This window comes from Parus major, chromosome 4, assembly GCF_001522545.3.
Source record: "Parus major isolate Abel chromosome 4, Parus_major1.1, whole genome shotgun sequence".
Taxonomy (NCBI): domain Eukaryota; kingdom Metazoa; phylum Chordata; class Aves; order Passeriformes; family Paridae; genus Parus; species Parus major.
This window is the reverse complement of record NC_031771.1, coordinates 2,985,065-3,006,178: the sequence shown is the minus strand read 5'-3', so window position 1 is coordinate 3,006,178 and position 21,114 is coordinate 2,985,065. Positions and strand designations below refer to the sequence as shown.

The window sequence follows — 21,114 nt, the reverse complement described above, 5'->3', positions numbered from 1 at the left end:
GAGGAAAGGGAAGGAAAGGGAGGGAGTGAAGGAAGGAAGGAGGAAGGGCTCCCCTTCAACCCCTCTCGTTCTCGGGAGGGTTTCGCCTTCTGGGGACGCTTGGCGCTGTGGTAAAGGTACGTGGTTTCGTGCTGGGGAGACGCTCCGGGCGTGCGGCCGCTCCGTGTGCGTCAGGCCAGACCCGCAGCGGGGGAAGGCCCTGCGCTCCGGGCAGCTCAGCGCTGGCAGATACAGCTCACAAGGCTGGAGGAGACTTTATAAAAAAACCCCAAACACCAGCTTGTCAGTGCACCAGGAAAAGCTTCATTCCTTTCACCCCTCTTGCCTTTCAGCCCTCCCTCAATGGCAGAGCCTGGTGACATACCCGTGGAGTCGGCAGGCTGGCTGTGCCCCTCAGAACCCTTGGGGACACCTTTCGCTGTCCCAGGTTGCTCCAAGCCCTCTCCAGCCCGGCCTTGGCCACTGCCAGGGACGGGGGGCATCCACAGCTTCTCTGGGCAAGCTGTGCCAGGGCCTCCCCACACTCACAAAGACTTTCTTCCAATATCCCATCTAGCCCTGCCCTCTTGTCAGTGTGAAGCTGTCCCCTCTTGCCCGTCATTCCAAGCCCTTGGCAAAGAAATGACAGTGAGAACATACAAAACTGAAACCCCAGTACACTCCAAACAGATGAAACCTCTGCAGAAGCCGTGCTCAGCACACCACAAACTCACACCCAAATGAGTCCCTCGCTCTTGCTGCCCTCTGGGTTTAAGGCCTTTGGGAGCGATTGAGGCTGGGCGAGCGCCTCACTGAGTATCTCTGTGACTCTACAAAACTTTGTATCACTCCCCTCGCCTCCCTGTGAAAAACGGGAGGCTCTCAGGCCCCCCTGGCATCCCAGGAGAGTGATGCAAAAGGACCTTAAGGGACAAAGCAGAGTATGCCTGTGACAGGGCCAGCCCATCCCTCCGTCCCCACCCTGCGTGCTGAGATTTCTGTGCTCCCACTGCTGATGCAAAGCAGAGGAGAGGTGAGGCAGAGGTAACGCTGTGGCTGCATAACCCACTGTGCTGCCTTTCTGGGGTTCAGCCCCTGCTGCCAGCAGTTTTTTTCTGTAGGGTTGAGCACGAGGTGACCGAGGACAGGTCAGCTGCCAAATCCTCACAGCTCCCGAGAGGCGCTTGTGTGGTCTGTGGGCAGAGCGAGGGCCGAGAGCGGTGGGAGAGGAGGCGGCGGGGGGAGAGGGATCGGGAGCAGGAATGCTGCTGCCGCTGCCCAGCGCCTGAACTGTCCTCCAAGGGTCAAACTGTTCAACTTCAGCCCCTTTGCCAGACTCAATCCTACTTTAGGGGAACAAAAGGCCAAAGTAGGCAACGATCAAGAAATGGGAGCACAATGATTTAAGCTTATCACACAGCCCAGAAATAAAGGACGCTGAGCTCGTGTGGGGGAGAGGGGGAGACCTTCAGAAGGGCTTTGTTTGCTGTAAGAAGATTGAACTCTGAGGTGACCCAATAGCCCTAAAAGTTTAGGGTCTGTGTTGCTGAGAGACCTTTGGGCACAGCCCATCCACACGTCGACCTCACAAGTTGAGAGCCGGCGTTAATGGCCAGCCTGCCTCAGGTGAACAGGGGCACGACATCCCGGGGAAATGTGGCCACAAAGCTGTAGGGACAGGGTGGCCTGACCCATCCCAGCTCTGCCTCCCTCATAACCCCACAGCCTGCAGCGTCCTAAGGGTTTGGGCATCCCAGGGCTGCCCACACACACCAGGAGGCCCTGGATCCTGTGGTGCCGAGCCCTGGGCAGCACCTACAAACCTTGAGAGTGGGGTGGTTCTGCTCTTAAATGGGGTGTGAGAATATGTCCCCACACAGCAGAGTACTGGGGTGCCCTGCAGAGGGAAGAAACGAAAAGCGCTAGGGTGTGTATCCCCCGCGCCCTGATCCAGGTCCTTCCCAAACACCCCGTGCACGCTGCAGCAAGAACTGGCACAAGGAGGGATAAAGATGAGGACCAGCCCCCCAACTCCCAAGCTGTACCGGCACATTTGGGGTTTGTTCTGGGGCCGAGGCGAGGAGGGGTCCCCCTGTAAGCGCTGTCCCGGCATCCTTCCCTGGCTCCCCCCACCCTGGCCCTCGTCGGGGGCTGATTGTTCCCGGCGGATTTGCATGGCAGGTGCAGGCCTGCGGAGCGATTTTGCAGTCCTGGGCTCCCCCCCTCCCGCCCCCGCCAAGAGGGTTTGCCTCCTCCCCACACCCCTTGTGAAAAAAGGCTGCCGGTGCCTTCCTTTCCCATGAAGAAGAGAAGAATCTTGAGGATCGCGTGAACACGCTTCAGTTTTCTTATTCTTTTCTATAGATGTGGGGAAAAGAACAGCCGATTGTGTGAAAAACCCAGTGCCTGCAAAAAGGGACATTGGCCATCCAGGCGAAGGTGCGCGAGGGAGAGCACTAATCGCTGAACCAGGAGACAAATACGATTACCAGCTCCGAGCCTTGAGTCAGAAAGTCTCATAGACTTTAAGATGTTAATCCCCAACATAATCCTTCCTTTGGCGTGTAGGAATAGTGCAGCCACAAGAGTTGTTTTGTTATTTATATTGGCGTTTAATAAAACTCAGCCAGTGGTGAATGGGCTGCCCACTCTCCAATGGTAATTAATTCCCTATTTCAGTGACCCAATTGTGCTGGGATAGAGCAGTGGGACAGTCCCACTGCCCCAACCCGCCTTTGTGCAGCTACACGGCTCTCGTGCTTCAACAGCTATGGAAACTCATTCTTTTGATGTCTTTCAATGAGTTTTCCTTGGGCATCTTCTAAACTTCAAGGACCCTTTTCTTTCTCGAACGCCTGAAAAGCAGGACTAGCTTGACCACCTCTGTAGAATTTAATGGTTTGGTGAAAGGGCCTTATGGGGGGGGGGGGGGGGGGAGTGTAAGGAAAGAGAGAAAGAAAATTTGGCAGGCTGGCTATCAAACGGGGATATCCAAACTTGGGTGTGCCGAGCTCACTCGGCTCCTAATTTATACAGGTCTAAAAAGCTGCTTTTCTTGACCCAAAATCCTCAGGGGTTTCTCTTAGTCAAGGCATTTCTAGAAGGGATTTGCCACTGAGCAAAAACTCTGTTTTATTGAGCTAAGACACGAATGGTGTTTCCAGAAGGGATTTCCATCCAGAAAAGGGAAAAACACCTGGATATATTTTTGCCCAGAAGGGGAAGAATATCAGACACCTGGAACAGGTAATTGGTATAAAGTGTATCTGCAGGTTTATACTTTTTGACTGTGCGGTGAGGTGGCTGAAGGCAAACACGTGAAGAACATGGAGTTAACCCTGCAGAGCCGTCCCAGTCCGGGCAGCTTCTTCTATGTCTTTATACACACTTCCAAAAAAAAAAAAAAAAAAAAAAAAAAAGAAAAAAAAAAGAACCCTTCGCAAGTCACAAACAATTCAGGATTCAACTAAGAAAACACAGAGTGAACCATATGGCCGGGGTGGCTCGAGTTGGCTGCATTTTCCCTCAGACAAAGAAGGGATTGAGAGTTGAAGGAAAGGAGAAAAAAACCCAACTTTCCGGCTGATGAAGCTGTTGTCTGGAGGCAATGATCCCAAATCTCAAGGCTTTATTCCAGGCTCCGACTGAGACGTGATATGTCATATGATTAGCATCTTTCATATTTACAAGAGTAGTGCGAGCTGCCAGTCTTTAGAGAAAGGCGAGAGAAAGAAGGGGCATATGCTGAAATGGATTTAGCATTTGAAAGAGAGAAAAGAGAGCGGATAAATACACTTAAACGAGGATTTAGTTTTACTCCCGTCGAGTTCTAATGGCTTGTTGATTGAGATTTTAGGGAGCTGGGACAGGGGTGTCAGCAGTAATTTAAAGGCGCTATTCAGCCCTCCCCCGGCGGAAGGAGCCGGCGCTGCCCCTCAGGGCGGAGCGGTGCGGCGGCCGCAGTGGCGGGCTGGCGGGAGGGGCGCATCACCGCGGCGGCGGCTCCCTCCGCCGCGCGGGCGGCGCCATCTGGCGGCGGAACCCGCGGGAGACACAAAAACCCGGGATCGGGAAAATCGGGAAAATCGGGAAGCAGATGGCGAATTCCCGGTGTGCCGGGCACCTGACACAACGGACACCACTGCAGCACTGCTCACAAACACCGTCCAGCCTGGCCTTGTGTACTTACAGGCATGGGGCAGCCACAGCTCCTCTGGGCAACCTGTGCCAGTGCCTCACATTCCTCCCAAGGGAAGAATTTATCCCAAATATCCCAGCTAAACCCTCCTCTGGCTTTTGAAGACGTTGTCCCCTGTCCTGTCCCTCCGTGCCTTTGTCACAAGTCTCTCTCCAGCTCTCTCGCAGCCTTCATAGGCCCTGGATAATACTTAAGATTTTCCAAAGAGGGGTGGAAGGGAATTCTAATTGTTATAGCCAAGCTCCTTCCTGGACATGACCTACCTGTAAAAGGTGACAGAATTGTTCTACATCTACCAAGGTGTTTAATCTGAAGAACAATGAAACACCACTAATATCAGTAACTACATTGTAAGCATAAAAGGATTTCACTTCTCAAGCAGATAAAAGTCACTTGACTTATGGTTATCAACCAAATCAGGTCACTTTAATAGTTTTGAGTCACATGACCACAAGGTCAAAATTATCAGTGCACTGAGATCCAAACAAAAATACCCCACATTAAATAAATACTAGATTAAAAATTACCAGAGCTATTGCTATAGACAAGCAGTTAATATTTTGTTCACAAAAATCAATACATATTTTATTTTTCCTTTTTCTTACTCTGTTCTTCTTCCTCCCAATTCTCCAAGTAAGACTTGAGAATGTCATTTAGCTGCTGCTCACACTGGCTTGCATGTTGTAAGCCATTTTCCCATCCTAAAAGCAGCAATAAACAGGATAATTACATCTCTCTCTACAGCATCCATCACAGAATCAGCCCCTGGCAATGCCAACATCTATTTCCCCAGGAGTATTGACTGGCTGTGATATTTCTGCTTGGAAAACAGCTCTTTGGAGTTCAGTCACTACCAAGATGCTTTCTTTGCTGTCAGCCAAGCAGGTAAAGTTCCATTAGTGGATAAAACAAAAACAAAACCTTCGAGTATAAAAAGAGTTTGCAGGTAAAAATGCGCAACTTGCACGTGATTCTTGCATTTTCTTGCAATATGTTAGATTTTCTATGTAACCTTAAAAACCGGAGTTCACGTGTAATGCATACAGTGGTTGCTGTAGTGCACATACTGTATATTTTATGTATTATTGTTATATAGTATATAAGCACTATCAGGTGTATTACACACAGCCCAGTTAAAGAAAACGAGGCGCACCGTTTCAAAAACCCCAGCGAAGAAACTCTTACCTTTGCAGTGGTGAATTACTCTTCCCCACAGCCTGTTCCTGCTCAGACAGGGCAGACTTCCCACGATCAGCAGGTGCCTCTTGGCCCTGGTTAGTGCCACGTTCATCCTCTTCTCCGAGCCTATGAACCCAAACTGCCTCGTCCTGACGCACGACAGGACAATGATTTCCCTCTCCGCGCCTTGGAATGCGTCCACCGTGGACACCTGGACAGGCTTGACTTCAAAAGCCTCGGAGTGAACCCCACTCAGCAAGTTCTGTATCTGTGGGCAAACAAACAGGGAAGGGGGATGAGTTTGGCCACTCAGTGCACTTTTAAGGAAACGGCTTTCCTGATGTTCATTATTGATTGATGGTACAAACCTTATACATTTGTGATTTATAAAGGGTTATCACACCAATAGCAGCTCCTTCTATTCCACTTGCAATCAGAGACTGGATGAGCTTGACTGTAAAATGAGCTTCTGCCATGTTATAAAAGCTGTTGTCTCTTTCAATCTAGGAAGAAGGAAAAAGGGAATTAGTTCTCACCGACAACGTAAAAAGGAATGGAAAGGAGTAAAAACTACAATATTGATTTTTTATATAAGGAGTATATTTAAGAAGTGTTGAGGAACTTACTTGCTCCATGCCATGAACGCTGTAGAAGCAGAGTGTTGGAAGCCATTCCAACAGAGGTGTCCTGTCCTCCTGAGAAATCCCATTGATGAGGTTCCCATGGTAGAACAGCTCGTTGGCGATGGCACTGAGGGCAGGGTGACAACGGTACTGTGTCCGAAGAAGAATTGGGTTATGTCCCTAAAGAAACGAGCAGAGAGAAATTAGGATTGGGAAGAGTTCACGTGGATGGAGCTCAGAGCAATCTGGTCTAGAGGAAGGTGTCCCTGTCTATGGTGGGGAGGTTGGATTAGGTAACCTTTGAGGTCTCTTACCACCCAAACCATTCTGTGATTTTAGGCTATTTTGCAATGCTGAAAACCCTGATCCTCTGACACCTGAGCCAGATTTCCCCATGTGAGCTCAGGAGACCTACAATTCCTCTCTCCACCTTTTCCCAAGGTGTGTTTAGCAGCACCTACCATTAAGCAGAGCCGGTCAAACAGAGTCTGCTCCAATCCCTGCTCATGAACACTCTCAGACCCTTGAATAGTTGGTGGCAGCTGCTTGGGGTCTCCAACAAGGACAAGCTTTTCACACTGAAACCTAAATAAGGATGTGAAAAAACAAAGAAAAAAGTGTTCTAAAAACAATGTTCAAGCAATAAGCAAAGTGTGCACTGTTTCTGTACCACGTTGCTTCCACCAGCCTCCCTTCTCCACCCCAGTTTAATGACACCCAAGGAGAGGCCTCAGTTTAAAATGACTCCTCTTGCTGTCTCCGGTGAGACCTTGGGGTTCACATGCTCAGAAAGGTGTGGAGTTTGGCACCACCTGGACTTGTGTCCCTGCTGAAGCCCCACAGGAAGGCCATACCTGGCAATGGGAAGGAGAGAAGCAGGTTCAGTCATCTGGCTGCACTCATCCAGCATCACCACAGGAAACCTGAGTGAGTTCAGGCACGGGAAAGGGCAGGCAGCACATGTCACTCCAACCACCTTCACCTGTCAGGAGCAAGGAGAAAAAGGGCAAGTAAAAAGTCAAGATCATTTCACACTTCATCTCTGTGCAGCACTTAAGTACAGCAGAATACACCTAAATTTGTTTTTACAAACAGGACACTAAACTATGCCTGTGGAATCAAATCTAACATGCACTTTACATTTCAAAAGCAGGAGCTTGGTAGTGTGAGAGGGGATTCCCAGTTCCCATTTGCTGGGCCCTGTGGATAAGACACAGCAAATTCCTGCTTTCCCATTCCATCTCTTTGACTGTACCTGTTGCAGAATGGTTTTATTGGTCCCCAGTTTATGCTGCTCAATGCTCTTCCTGACATATATTTTTTCAGCTGGAGTTAAATCTTCTTTCATGAGAGCAAGCAGCTCTTTCAGCTGCTCATTTTCATTTCCTGAGCCTGCATGTAAACTTCAAAGAAGATTTTGTAACATACATTAATGAAAATAGCAGTGCTTGGAAAAATAAATGTATTTTATATATAACAGCAATTTGCAACAATGTATTAACCTACCCCAAATTGCTTCAGATCCCTCAAAGAGCTTCCTTACCTATGGGGAAGGATTGCTTTTGTGATTTTTCTTATGCTTCCCACTCTTATAAAATCCTCAAATCCAAGATCGAGCAGACTTGAAAGAAAAAGAGATGACAAACATTACAGAAATGGAAAAAAGAAACAGTGAAAACTTTAAAAGTGGTTTCAAAAGACACACCACAACACCAAGGAACACGAAGTTCAGTGATTAATGAGATGAAGTACCTCAGTAATTCAAGAAAATTAAAATAAATTACCTCATCATGATTTGCTTCAAATATGCTTAATGCCTTGAAGATCCTGCTCTCATATCTATCTTCCCTTCCTTTTTCCTTCCAAACCATGGATTTATTTCATGCTGGATTTTCACAGATCTGATTCTCTCTGTTCCTCCTTCCCCTACCGCTACATCCCACAGATTCCTGAGCACTACTACCTGGTCATGATGGATTTTAATACCAAATTTGATGAGAGAGTAGAGCCTCAAGTCATCTTCTGTAAATGTTTTCTGTAGTTTTCACTCTTTTAACTGTGTGAAAAGAGCTGAGGTAAAATCAAAGCCTGTCCACAGCACTTTATAGGGAAAGAAATCAACCCTTTTGGCCTGTTTTACAGGAAATACCAACACAATTGTCACTACAATGTTAAATACATTACTGGTTTTGGAAGAAGAGTCAGTAAAAGCCTCAACAACCCACCCCAGCAGTATCCTGTCCACAGCAACATTGGTGGAAGAAGCGATGAGAAGTTTCCATGGAGTTGCCCTTGGACCCTCTGTAGCTTCGCTGCTTTCAAAGAGCTGCACGAGGAACAAGATCACCACAGACAGCAAGTAGCTCTTGCCAGCTCCAAAAACACCTGGTATTTTGGAAGAAAAAGCCCAAGTTACAAGTGAGAATTTCCTAGCAAGTTTGAATCAATTGCTTTCATTTCAGTTATGATGTGATTCCTCTAAAAACATTGCATGGGGGTTTGCTTCAGCAGCTCCCAGTGTCCAGGGGCAACCTTAGACTTATTAAAATAAAGCTAATACATGACAAAAAGTGGTTTTAATATGAAAAGAAAGAAGCAGAAGACAATAAAAACTCTGATTTTGTGTGTAGATATTCCTAGGCAAAAGCTCCTATGCTTCAGTGAAATCCTGCAAAAGGCAGAATGAAAATTTAAGGGGTAAAAGCTCTGTGCTGCCAGAATGGATGTATTAATGTCATGGTCATTATCAGAGGGGCTGATTCTGGCATGTCACATTAATGCCATTTCACATCAATCAACATTGTTGAGAAGATACAATAGCAGCAAATGCCACCATTCTTGGCTGTGTACCATGTATGATTGTGATGGGGAAGCTCTGATGTCCTTGCCCTGGTTTGGGGTTTTCACAGGAGGTCATCATCTGAGCTATGTGAATCAGTGATGCTGCTTGGTCTGGGTTCAGGGAGAACCTTTGGATCATCTCTTCAGCCACTCCCATTGCCACTTCAGAGCTCACAGGGCCAGACATCATCGAGCACTTAATGCTCATGGCAGGAGGAGTGAACTTCCTTTTGTCGACTCTTTTCGTAGCATTTTCAGAATTAAAATCCCTAAGAGAACAAAAAATAGCCTGAAGTCATGATAGGATATAATTTGCATCTCCTGGTTCTGATATTCCTACACTGGACTGCTGGTGTTTGGTGACCTGCTCAGAGAATCACAGAAGAGTAACTCACATTTTGAGGAGATATGGGATCAGTGGTAACGTGGATGGATTGAAGTGCTCCTCCAAGTTCCTTAAGGATGCCAACTCCCCACTGGCATTGCAAACCAGCAAGGCATGAACACACACTGGGAAAGGCCACAGAAAAACAAAATGAGAAAGAAATTGAATGAGCAGAAATTTCAAACTAGCTAAAGAGATTTATTATAACATGCCAAAAGAGTCATTAACTGATTTTATCTTCTCCATTTACAAAACAAAACAACCCCAAAGCTTTAACTCAATTCAACAGCAAAACCAAGAAACTTTTGCACTTTTAATCACAGATTTAGTACATGGCTTTTTATATAAATATAGATTTTCCATTGAGTTACTTGAGGTTTCTGTATTTTGTTTTTCAAGGACAGTAAAAAATAAATTAGTTTAACTTGCACTCTGACAGTCAATTTGCATTATATCTTGTATTATTTACTACTTTATATTATTCTCATTTCTCCTCCATCCATTTGGAATTTGCCAGCTACTTTGCAGTTTTAATTGTGTTAATTACAACAGTATTCAAATAATATATTCAAACACACAAAGAAAAAAAAATACTGTGAATTAAATCATGTACAAGGTGTGAGAAATTCTACAATCATCCTTCATTGCTGGCTGGATTTTTCCTTAGCTGTGTCCCACAGTTCTGAATGATTTGCCATGGAACTCACTGTTTGATCTCCAGTTGGAGGGACTGTAGCCTTTCAGTGGCAGCAATTCTATTTCATTATTGGAGGATGGTCCAAAGAAAGCACTGCTTGCAATGAAAGTATCAATGGGATCAAAGTTCAGAGTCTTTGAAACGACCCAGATGTCATCTGCCAAAAAAACATCACAGTCCTCCTCAGCTTCTCCTACTTCCACCTTTTCAAATCTGATATTTAAGATGTGCTCACCTTTGCTGTAGAGAGAAGAATGCTCCTTCCTGCTTAGTTTCAGGTATAATTTGGATTTGGAGTCACCATCAAAGCTGGTAGGTGTATTCATAAATTTCTTGAACTTACTGTACTTCTGTGATGGAATTTCAAAGGCTTTCCTGGGAAATTGTAATTTAAAAAAAAAAAAGTAGGTAAACCATAGGCATGTTTTGGATTCAGCACCAAAAATAAGAAACCTCCATAGATTGGACCAAGTGGGTGTACATCATCTTACATTAACAAGTTTTAAATACATTTATCTTAATTAATTAATACTGCAAAATTCCCTCAGATTCAGCCACAATCAAATTGTTTCCTCTACAGTTAAACAGCTCAGAATAGCCTTTGAGATGACTTCTGGCATTAAAATTAGAATCTCCAAGAGAATAAATCACATTCTCCTACTGAAGATTAAATGAACAATAATTCAAATGCAACAGTTGTAACATTAAGCAATTGATCAAGTGGCTGGTCAGCAGTTTTGGTTCTTGCTAAAAAGAAATATCATTGCTATAAATATTTATCCTTCACTGATTTAACTCTTGCATTTCTTTACAGAAAGAAATTTTTATTCCTTAAAATATGCAGAAAATGCCTTAAATCCTGAACTATTGGAATATTTATCAACCTTGAATTCACACAGCACTTGAGAGAAGTGCACAGCATTTCAGGATACCTCACCAAAAGCTGGCATTCCTCATAGACAGCAATCTTTTGGCTCCTGAGGTATGTCCCAATACTTCTTGTATCATGGAGCACTGCACTCGGTCTGGATTTTGTTTGTGTGGGGTTCACATCTTCAATCCACTTGAAAAAGGAACACTGCTCAGCTTTTGGGGCATCACAGGCATAGAACAAACGACCCTGCAAGGGAAGAGAGGGGGGAAAAAAAAAACCTCCATGAGCACTAAAACAAGCAAGGAAAGAAGAGAAAGCAGCTGATAATTTCACCTCAAAAGTGTAAAAACACAAGGAATAAACAGCACCTTGTTTTGACCTTCTTTTTTAACCATCACCAGCTTAGCAGGGTGCATGTGGTTGCAGAGTGGAGCACAGCTTCCTTGGCTCTGGCTTTGCCCATCTTTCAGTGCAGTGTAAAATGATATATCCACTTTGGAGAGGGCGTTGTGCAGTCTCTGTGCCAACTCAAACAGCATTATGTTCAATTGCTCTTGGTAGGGGAGAACAACAGAATCATTAGCACAGCCTTCAAATGTTTACACAGGTACACAACATTCAAAGAAATTTATTTTTACTGGAAGATTACCATCCCAAATCAAGATATTTAATCTGAGTCCTAAAAGAAACCATGTGACCTGCAAAACCCACTTATTCCAGGGGGAAAAAAAAAAAGCTTAGGAATCTTAAGACTGGAAAACAGCCCTGAGGCCACACAGTTGAACAGAAGTGTACTGTCTTTTTGGTTTGCCTTGGCAATTTTGGCTATAGACTGCATATATTTCAGTATATATACATATATATAAAATGAAATGGACCCTGTTGCTTTGACAGGCAGCATTTAAAAGGACAGCATTTCACAGAGCAGAGACTTACCTGTCAGAGCAGCTTTAAAAACCTGTTTGTAGTGAGTGTGAGACTGAAACACAGCTGGGATAGAAATCTTTCTTTTGGGAAGATTGGCATGTTTCACTTTATCCACAGCAGGGAAAGACAACTCAGAAATTGTTATGTCCTAAAAAGACCCAGGAAAAGAAACCATTAAAAACTTTTAAGACCTTGAATGAGACAAACCTTGCAGGTTTTTAAAAATACATTTCCCTAGTGCTTAGGCTGCCAGTTAGGATTCACCATGACATAAAAATTTGCCCGATGCCAAACAGCCTGCATCTATAATAACCCAGATAATATTCCAAAGGCTTTAGAGTAAATTATGACATTCAAAATCATGTTTTTCAGCACTAGGCATGGGGAAAAGGCACACAAACTCCATTATTTTCACCATTTTTGCACAGAAATAAATTAATTATAACTATCTTCATAAGCTTTGTAAGTCTAGTATACATGGATTTTACATATATACATATGAAGTATATTAGTTATTTCCTCACCTCTACTTCACACAAATGCTGTAGTGGACAGTTTTAAAGAACCAAAAAACTTAGAGTTAACATTTTCTTTAACTCTCAAAACCATCTGACAGCTTTAAAATCGTTTTAAATGTTTTAAAAAAATATTTAAAATTTTCAATATGTTCCCCCAGTTTACTCCATTTGTCTACTGGTCACAAACAGCTGTGCTAAATTTTTAGGTGCTTATTCAGTGCTATAACTTGACTTTTTACACAACTAAAACTGAAAGAATTTATAATGTTTTGAAGCCAGAGACTATACCTTGAAGGAAAATTAGGTGTTCATTAAGATGACGCTGATACCACAATCAAGGAAAACCCCTTGTGCACACAATTTCTTACCAATAACAGATGTCAAAACAGCCCAGCAGCTTTTCTTTCATCTTTTTGCCACCAAGATTCAGATTAAAAATCTAAATCTGGCCAAGGAATTACCTTTACAAAGGATTAGTCACAGCACTAAAAATATATATATATATATATTATTTGGTGTCACTACGTTGGTAGAAACATTTCATCCAATCATAGTGATAATATCTTGCAGGAAATGAGATAAATTGCAGTCCCTTTGGCCAGAGAAATGTGTTTGTGTCAGTGATAGCTGTGTTTGCTTCAACAGTTACACACCTGGCCCTCTCCTGTTGCGGCGTGGCAGCTCAGGTGACTCAACACCTTTTGTGTGGCCTCAGCCAAAGGTGTCTGCCTTAAGTGCAGGGAAAGCACCTTCCCCTCTGAAACCAGATCTGGGTGGCTGGTGTTTGCAGCCCTGGAGCATTCCCCGGGAGAGCTCCTGGCTGGCAGCAGCGGTGCAGAGCTGGGAGCACTTGGATTCACGGCTGTGTCCTCTCCTGTGTCGCCCGGCAGCATTCCGAGGATGCTCTGGGCACAGATATCATCATTCTCTTCCCTGTCAGCGCTGTTCTCAGGGATCAAATCCCACTGAGCACTGCTTTGATACTTCAGCCACTTGCTTTGTCTGTGTTGGGCAGTCACATTAGGGAGCACTTGTGGCACAGATGCCCTTTGGCCATCTTCCGTGTACTCCCCAAACACGGAGGTCTCATAATTCCTGTCCTCGGGGCCAGGAGTGCTCCTAGGAAATGCCACTGGCTCACTGCTCAAATTGCCTCCTGAAGACCCCAGAGATTGCTGGAGCTTCTTATTCTCAGTGGGGTGAAACACACCAGGAATCTTGTTGGTGGCAGGAAGAGCAAGAAATGGAATTCGTGCTTTCATCAGGGGCTGGGATCCTGGGAGGCTGCATTCCTCTGGATAGCTGGATTTCTCCTGGGCTGTGGGGCAAATACAGCTTACAAGCAACTTGTAGCACCTAGGGATGGCATTTTACATGTACAAAGAGAAAGGAATTCTAAGTTCTTCCTTTTACACACCTCTCTGGATTGTTTCTGTGCAGGGTTACACTAAATGATGGGTTCTGTGTGATTTTTTTAATGACTTATAATTCTCTGAAATCTCAGTTTTCAGAACACATTATGTAGCCACTCTGCTTGTAGAGCAGACCATTATTTAAATATGGCTGTGTTTTGGAAATCAGTAATCTCATGTCACTGACAGCTGGTAGAAAAAACCCAGCTTCACATTTCCTGCTTTTTGTAAAAGATAATTCACAAACTTATGAATTAATATTAAACACTGCACATAAATAAGGTCTTAGTACCAAAAAGCACCATTTTTCACTAAATTAATTATGAATAATGTCAGTTACAGATAGATGTCAGATGGGAGAGCATCAAAGAACAGCAGAATATGGAAGAAAGCTAAAAGCAGGTAAATAAAAACACAGGTGTCATTTAGAAGCTTAGCTTACAGCCTTTTTGCCCCCAAACTAGAAGCTGATTTGTCTTTATAAAACTAAATCCCTCTACCAAAGTCTCTTTTAATGGAATATAATTGGGAGAGTAACTGTCTATGATAGCCCAAATTCTTTGTGCTCCAAGAATCCTCAGAGATTTTTCAGCTAAAACACTGTGAGGTGCCAATATAAAACTGTAAATTCTTACTGAAAAAAAAATCTGGGAGTTCTGCTTCACTTGGTAAGATCCCATGTGTCAGGGGCTCACAGATGTCTCCAACAGTGTCCTCGTTTTCCCAAGGTGGAGAAATTGTAGAGTCTGGATCAAGTGGGGAAGTCTACAGGTGAAGAATTAATATGGCAGGTGAATGACTGGAACAAACCCTGATTACAGCTCTTTTATCAGTATTCTCTCTCTCACCATTCTAAACAATGGAAATGTCTTTCAGAGTTGAGATAAAACAGCTTCAAAACTAAGAAATTGCCATGAACACACAGGAAATAAAGCCAAAAATATCTGCAAGAGTCAGTCAATCCCCACCTTGCCAGGTTTCCAGGCAGCCCACTGTGCTTGTCTCGGGTCAGAGGGTGAGTGTGGCATTGTCCATGGTGGCACATGTTCAGGATACACATCCAATGCCAGTGCTGGGAAAAACACATGAAGCACTCAAGTCATGCAGAAATTTTGAGGCAAATCATTGCCCTTTTACTTTTGCTTACAGGACTGATTTATTCCTGGCTCTTCAATAACAGCAGGCATCACTTGAAAATTCCCTTCTCTGATAATGTCAACATCATCCTTATGAAGGCTACTGGCACCTGGAGACTTTATTAAAAAAAAAAAGTGTAAGCAAAAACTTGTTAGAAATTAAACTGTTTTTTTTTTTTTTTCCCAAAGTGCAGCTGATCAAAGGAGCAGAAAAAACCAAGTCACACATGACAAAGTTCTATGACAAAGGTAAGTAAAAATAATTGATTTCTATATGATTGTAGCAGTTTAAAAAATGAACTATTTTCTATCCTAAATGGGCAGGGTACTTGCTAAGGATAACAGTAGAGAAACAAAAAAAATCTGGCGTTTTTTCCTTGTAATTTGGGTTTAAAACTCTCCTGGAAAACTTCCTGCAGTGAACTGTACTAGAAATTATGAGAACTGGTTAAAACTTTATTAGAACTTAGTGTAATGTATCACAATCTGCAAACCATTTAAGTGAAATTTAGCAAACACTGTTAATTATACTTCAGTTCCACAGAAAAGGTACCTTTGGTTGGCAGTCAGATGTCCCAGGGTCTCTTTGGGCTGCTGCTATGGGTACAGTATATGCCTCTGTCTTCTGGAATAAATTATCCACACAGCTGGGCTGCATGGGAAAGTAACAAAATCTAATTAGTCTAACAATTTAATAAGCATTTAAAGTGAAAATTTAGGCTAAGAAATGTCTCATATTTATACAAAAGAAGCCTTTTCAGTTACAGACCATTTTCTTTGGAAGCCAGAACTATCCATGACAGGAAATGAAATTATGTTTGCTTTTCAAACAGAACATGAAAAAGGGAAGGATTTCTAAAATCTTTCTTTAAGCTTTAGATGGATTGAACAAGAAAAAAGGCTGTTAATACCACTGGATAAAAATCACAGTGAATTATCAAACACAAACAGTTTTTCCAGTGTATTTCAACCCAAATGTTAAAACTCCAAGGACAGCCATTTATTTAAAAATAAAGTGAAAAAACATAAAGAAGGTGGTAAAAGATGGGGTATGGAAGGAGAAATACCAGACATATTAATGGGATAATAAACATTACTAAATGCTACAATTTTCATAAAGTTTCATAAAGTTTCTTGTCACACATGAGGCCTCCTGAATATTGCCAAGATGACATCCTCTATTTATTACCAGCTTCATAAACAATGCCTCTAAACAATTTGTAGCTCAGCCTCTATGGTTCAAGGATTTTATTCCTTGAGCCAGGAGCCAGGTGGAAAATGAATTTATCTTGTACAGATAAATATATGCAGTCAAAAATTGGTTACCATAAGGCCAGGAGAATCAAAGTATGAACAGGAAGATGCCTGTAAACTTTCTGAGTAAGGCATTTCTGTAAACTCTTTTCTAGCTACAAGAGATGGAAAAGCACAGTAAGTTACAGTCAACAGTCTGGGGGTTTTTTTACATGAAAACATCTGAATATTTACAGGTCTTGCAGTCCTTACCCAGGCAACAAATTGCACAGTTAGGATTTAATTGAATGAGAGCAAACAGAGACACAACATTGCTTTAAACAGTAAAAATTGCACAAGGGACCCTACATAACACATCACTCTACAAGTATTTCTGAATATGAGGTGAAATGAGAGAAATCAAACATGAACAGACATAGAGCATCCAGTTTAAAACACAAGCTGACCTAACCTTCATCCTTCTCAAGGGGTTCAAGTGTCTCCTTAGAAGTGTCTGTTTCACAGAACACGCTGGCATTTTCCTCCAGCTTTTGCAAACTCTCTAATGCTGTGCTGTGCTGAGCCAAAGCTCTGAGAAGAGCAATATCATTCACCAAATCAGGGAGTCCTGAGCAATTCTCAGCCACTGCTGTGCATTTCAGGCTATCCACCCCTATTGTTTCTCCTTTGCAGGCTTCAGGAGAAGCAGTTATGCTCTCTGCACTTTCCAACACAATTTCTCCTACTGTTGTTCCCTCTGGAGACGAATAACCTGCTCCCAAAGGATCTGATTTTTGTGACAAAGCCAGCAGAGGGCTGTCTGGTTTAATGCCATCACTCTCAGTACCCCAGAAGTGCTCTGAGCCAACATTTGGGGATTCCATGCATCCAAGATGTGCAACTGCTTCCTCGGTCTTTTTGTCCATGGCAGAAATTATTCTGCTGGGAGAAATACCTGGAAGACTTCCAGCTGCCTCAGACATCCTGGTTTTAGGGTGACATTCATTAACTTTGGTGTCATCAGGCAAGAGATCAGACTGCTGGTTTTTTATCCAAGATGTGCCATCAGTGGTGAGTGCTGCACAGCCATCCAAATCCTCCCCTTTGTTTGTGGCTCCAAAACTTGATTGACTCTCATTGATCTCTTTTATGTTGCATCCATCAGCTACAAGTTCCGCTTTGGTTCTGGTCTGGTTTGCAGCATCGTCTGCAGCAGTTCTCCTGGCATCATTGTCACAAAGCTGGGATGGTGGACCCCCCTCTCCATCAGAAATTGAACATTTCACTTCATTTTTGCTGTGTGTCTCCACTTCACAGCAAGAATGAGGCTTCAAATGAGGCCTCAAGGCAGCATCTTGTGCTACATCTTCTCCCTGTAAGCAACCTGGGCTCCATGAGGAGTCTCCCTCAGAGAATTCCTTCCCTTCTCTTTCACACACATCTTCATGGTCTATGTCATTAAAATCAAAAGTCTCCATTAGGTTAAAGTTAACCTCCATCAGTTCCCCATCAGGACTACAGTCTGGGCCCTGCAAACTGAACTCCTCCTTCACAATTCCAGCTTCAGCCAGTATCACATCCCCTGAGAGCTCCGGGTCACTGGACACTCCCTCTGAATTTTCTCTTGGATGAAGCTCACTCTGCACCTTGACAGAGAAGTTCTCCCTAGGACTGTCAGTCCCTGAATGCTCCCTGTATCCAAAGGGATTGTTTTCCAAGGTAGTTGGACTTGCTGAATATGAAATGTCACCTGAGGATGGGACAAACTGACTGTCACTTATTCTACTTACAGTGGACTCGGGTAGGGAGTAACTATCGGTGTTGCAGTGATCTTGTAACTCTTGACTTAAATTCATTACCTTTTTGTCTTGTCTCTGTCCCGTGACTTCTTCACCACAAGGTTGTCCAGCTGAATTTGGAAGTGTTTGAGCATTCCAGAGCTTTTTATCATTTACAGTTCCTTGCATAAAAGGCAGGTGCTGAGTATCTGGAACGAGTCCTTTGGTAGGGTCACCTAAAAACGCAGGTAGGACGGGGCTTTTTTTGTCACATAAATCCGCATTTTCTGCTGCCTGAAACCTGGAAAGACAACCTGTGACTCCAGATGTTTGCTCCCTGTGTCCTTGTGCTGGTTTAGACTTCAGAAGAGCAATTATCTGTGCTGTGCTCCTGATGTGATGGGACACTGCCCCAGGACCAGCATGCCCAGTAAGGAGAGGAGATTCTGCCCTCACAACAAACCGACTGGAATTTTGCTTCTCTGTCTCCTCACAGCTGTCACTAAAGGGAGCTGAAAGCAGTGAGGACACAGACATTTGTTCTCTGTTGCTGTCCCTACATCCCTCTTCCTGACAACCTGCAGAGGGATTTGTTTCTGCATCCTTCTTGCCAATCATAGAAAATAAGGGAGAGCTGATATAAAACTTGGATGGAAAACTCCCTTGGCACTCCTTAGATAAAGGCACCACTGTTGCTTTTCCTTCATCTTCCACGACTGGTATTTTCTTCTCAACTTGGCGTGGCCCTTGGAACCCCTAGGAGAGAAATTTCCAATTAAACCATGTTTTGTAATCAAATGTTGAAAATGGGGCACACTCCATGAACTGCATTCTGATCCAAGGGCCTGAAAACATATTCTGATCCAGGGTTCCACAAGCGTGAAACAGCCTCGAGCCCTCGTGATTTTTACTGCAGGCTCAGCAATAGCAATCCTGCTAAACCCAATTTCCTAAATGTGGAAAAAACCACATTCTGGATTACAGCTAAAAAAAAAAAAGGAGCAGGGAGAAATTATGCCTCTGTATCTCCCACCCATGAAAATATGTGTCCCTTGTGTTTTATAATGCATGTAAACATGAGATATAAAAATCTGGAACAAAAACACACCGTAAACTTCCTTTTCAAGCCGACAGGGAGATGTCTTGGGGGTAGAAGAGCAGGTTTTACACCATTTCTATCCACTGCTGGAGTTTCTGCTTTCTTTGGCTGGTCTTTGGAGGGCTGCTCACTCACTTTGACTGCCTCAACTGTGATTAAATATCGCTCACTTTCCAAATCATCTCCAGGAGTCACCTGGAGAAGAGAGAGCAGTAGTGTGTACATAATAGTATTAGATAAGAAACAATATTATATAGTTTAATTTTAAATAAATATAGTCCTTCAAGTACTTTAATGTAAAAAAATCGGGTACTTACACCAACTATATCACAGATGCTATATAAAACTTTTATTTATACATATATTCTAAAAAGCACTAGCACTTAGCTTCAAGGATAATCTCATATATCACTTTAATACACTGTTTTTGCCACAAAGGAAGAAATATTCTATGAAACCTTCTGGACAAACAGTAAGATCTACTAACAAATAGAAGCTTTACATTTATTCTATTTATTCCATTTTTCCTTTTCCATTATTTGCACTGTAGCAGAGTTTTATATCAACACGAAGAAAAATTACTGTTTTGGCTACAAAACAAGTGTTGGAAATGCTGCTGGAAAGACAAACTACAATCAGATATAAAAATAACAGCTCTGAACAAAACATACCTGAGATTTTATAAAAATACTCTCCAGACATTGTCCTTTATCATCAAACAAAGTAGCCTGCAATATGAAAACAGGATTTTCAATAACCAGTTATTTCACAAATCAGCTAGACTCCCACTGGCAGTAGCAGACAATATTAAATCAAACAGTGTTAAATCTGAATTTTCACCTGGTTTCTCTCAGTTCTAACCCTCAGAATTCCATCTTGCCATGTCTTTGATTTTTTCATCTTTTGGTGAGTGTATAACACCTGTTTAAAATATTGAAAAAATGAGAAGTAAGAAAACATTCAAATATTTCAGCAGCTACAGTCTTTAAACTTATTCCTATGTAATTGCACAGTGTTAAAAATCACTCACAGTAAATTCTTGAGAAGCCATTGCTTTGACAACACGGTTATCAAACAGCTTATTTCACAAATATCCACATCTTCCCACAGCCTGAGAGACAGGAAAATGTTCAGGATGAACCAGAGCTGTGAAGGAAAAGCCGAATAAAAATTACTTTTTTTTTCCCCTCAAAAGAAAATAATTAGATGCAAGACAGTACAAAACACGTGGGGTAGAGCTGCTGTGGATATTTTAAAGAGAAATCTCAAAAACAATCTAACAGACTGTTGGCTTAAAAAAAATAAAAAATAAAAAAACCCCTCTCTTTTAATAGATGTCAAGATATTTTCCGGCTTTTAGATGAATTCATTCATTTAAATGAATGGCTGACAACTGGGAATACCCTTCTTCAGAATTACTTGAATTAAAAATCTAAAAGTTTACCTGCAGAAAAAAAAATAAAAAAACCCAAAAACCTCAGAAAAAAACACCCCAACATCCAAAAAACTCAACAAAACAAAACAAAAACCTCAGGGAAGCCATTACCAGAATGGTTTTGTCACAGGTGTGGAGTTGGTCATGCATGTTTTGCTCATGCAAAAAAATAACTGACTCTCCAAACCAGCTCCCCGTGAAGCCAAACCTCTTTGCATATCTGAAGTTAGACGGCCAAACATTTTAAAATAAATTTTTATATCTCCCTTGGATTGGTGAGAAGGGAAAAAAACGGGAAAGATTGGCGCCGTTTGTTATGGTTGTTACCTCCTTGGGTGCTTCATGAAGTGAAAATCTTGGACACGCCTTTTAGGACAGAGCTATTCCTCCAGTTAGTAGAGCAGCTGGATGAATGGGAACCCTTAGGGAAGACTCCCGGGGGAATGAATGTGGCGGGCAGCGGGACTCGAACTCACGGCCCTGCCGCTGTCAAACCCGCTGTCCCCACACAGCCCTTCCCCAATCCTCCACCACCCGCACTCCCTTTATCCGCCTCCCAGGGGGTCCCCCGAGCCGTGGAGCCGGACGGACACCGCGATCCTACCCAGCGGCTCCGGGATGGGGAACGGGAACGAGACCGAGATCGAGATCGGGATCGGGATCGCAATCACGGGGAGAGCAGCAGCCGCCGCCGCCGCCGCCTTTCTGAACTTCCCGCCGCAGCGCCTCGCGTGACGTCACGACGCCGCGACGCCCCTCCAGGAGGAAGTCACGTGCGCCCAGAGCCGGGCGCGCCCCCG

At 43.4% G+C, this 21,114-nt stretch overlaps 1 protein-coding gene and 1 long non-coding RNA gene across 7 annotated transcripts; one reads left to right on the top strand and one right to left on the bottom strand.

The window, feature by feature from the left end:
- Positions 1-6: 6 nt before the first annotated feature.
- Positions 7-20,957, top strand: LOC117244232. 2 transcript variants are annotated; one of them, XR_004496907.1, is made up of 6 exons: positions 7-116; positions 4,922-5,062; positions 10,717-10,884; positions 13,970-14,035; positions 14,959-15,018; positions 20,875-20,957. It is a non-coding gene; the product is annotated as an uncharacterized LOC117244232 (long non-coding RNA). The 2 variants fall into 2 exon arrangements; XR_004496906.1 differs by lacking the exon at positions 20,875-20,957 and adding an exon at positions 16,696-16,781.
- On the bottom strand, positions 4,569-21,031 carry ZGRF1 (zinc finger GRF-type containing 1). Of its 5 annotated transcripts, none has more exons than XM_015623996.3 (28): positions 20,919-21,031; positions 19,910-20,025; positions 19,720-19,800; positions 19,551-19,607; positions 18,889-19,074; positions 16,475-18,536; positions 16,096-16,178; positions 15,323-15,421; positions 14,781-14,886; positions 14,602-14,705; positions 14,269-14,398; positions 12,875-13,539; positions 11,713-11,851; positions 11,145-11,329; positions 10,835-11,022; positions 10,138-10,277; positions 9,913-10,059; positions 9,216-9,330; positions 8,830-9,089; positions 8,205-8,364; positions 7,523-7,600; positions 7,235-7,382; positions 6,834-6,961; positions 6,441-6,564; positions 5,983-6,159; positions 5,725-5,859; positions 5,363-5,624; positions 4,569-4,878 (listed from the first exon to the last, which is right to left on the bottom strand). In XM_015623996.3, exons 2-28 carry the CDS (start codon positions 19,928-19,930, stop codon positions 4,763-4,765), a joined length of 6,096 nt encoding a protein of 2,031 aa, XP_015479482.1. In that variant the 5' UTR covers positions 19,931-20,025; positions 20,919-21,031; the 3' UTR covers positions 4,569-4,762. The 5 variants fall into 5 exon arrangements, with proteins under 5 accessions (XP_015479482.1, XP_033369446.1, XP_015479486.1 ...); XM_033513555.1 differs by lacking the exon at positions 20,919-21,031 and adding an exon at positions 20,642-20,840; XM_015624000.3 differs by lacking the exon at positions 16,096-16,178 and having other exon boundaries at positions 17,862-18,536.
- Positions 21,032-21,114: the final 83 nt, after the last annotated feature.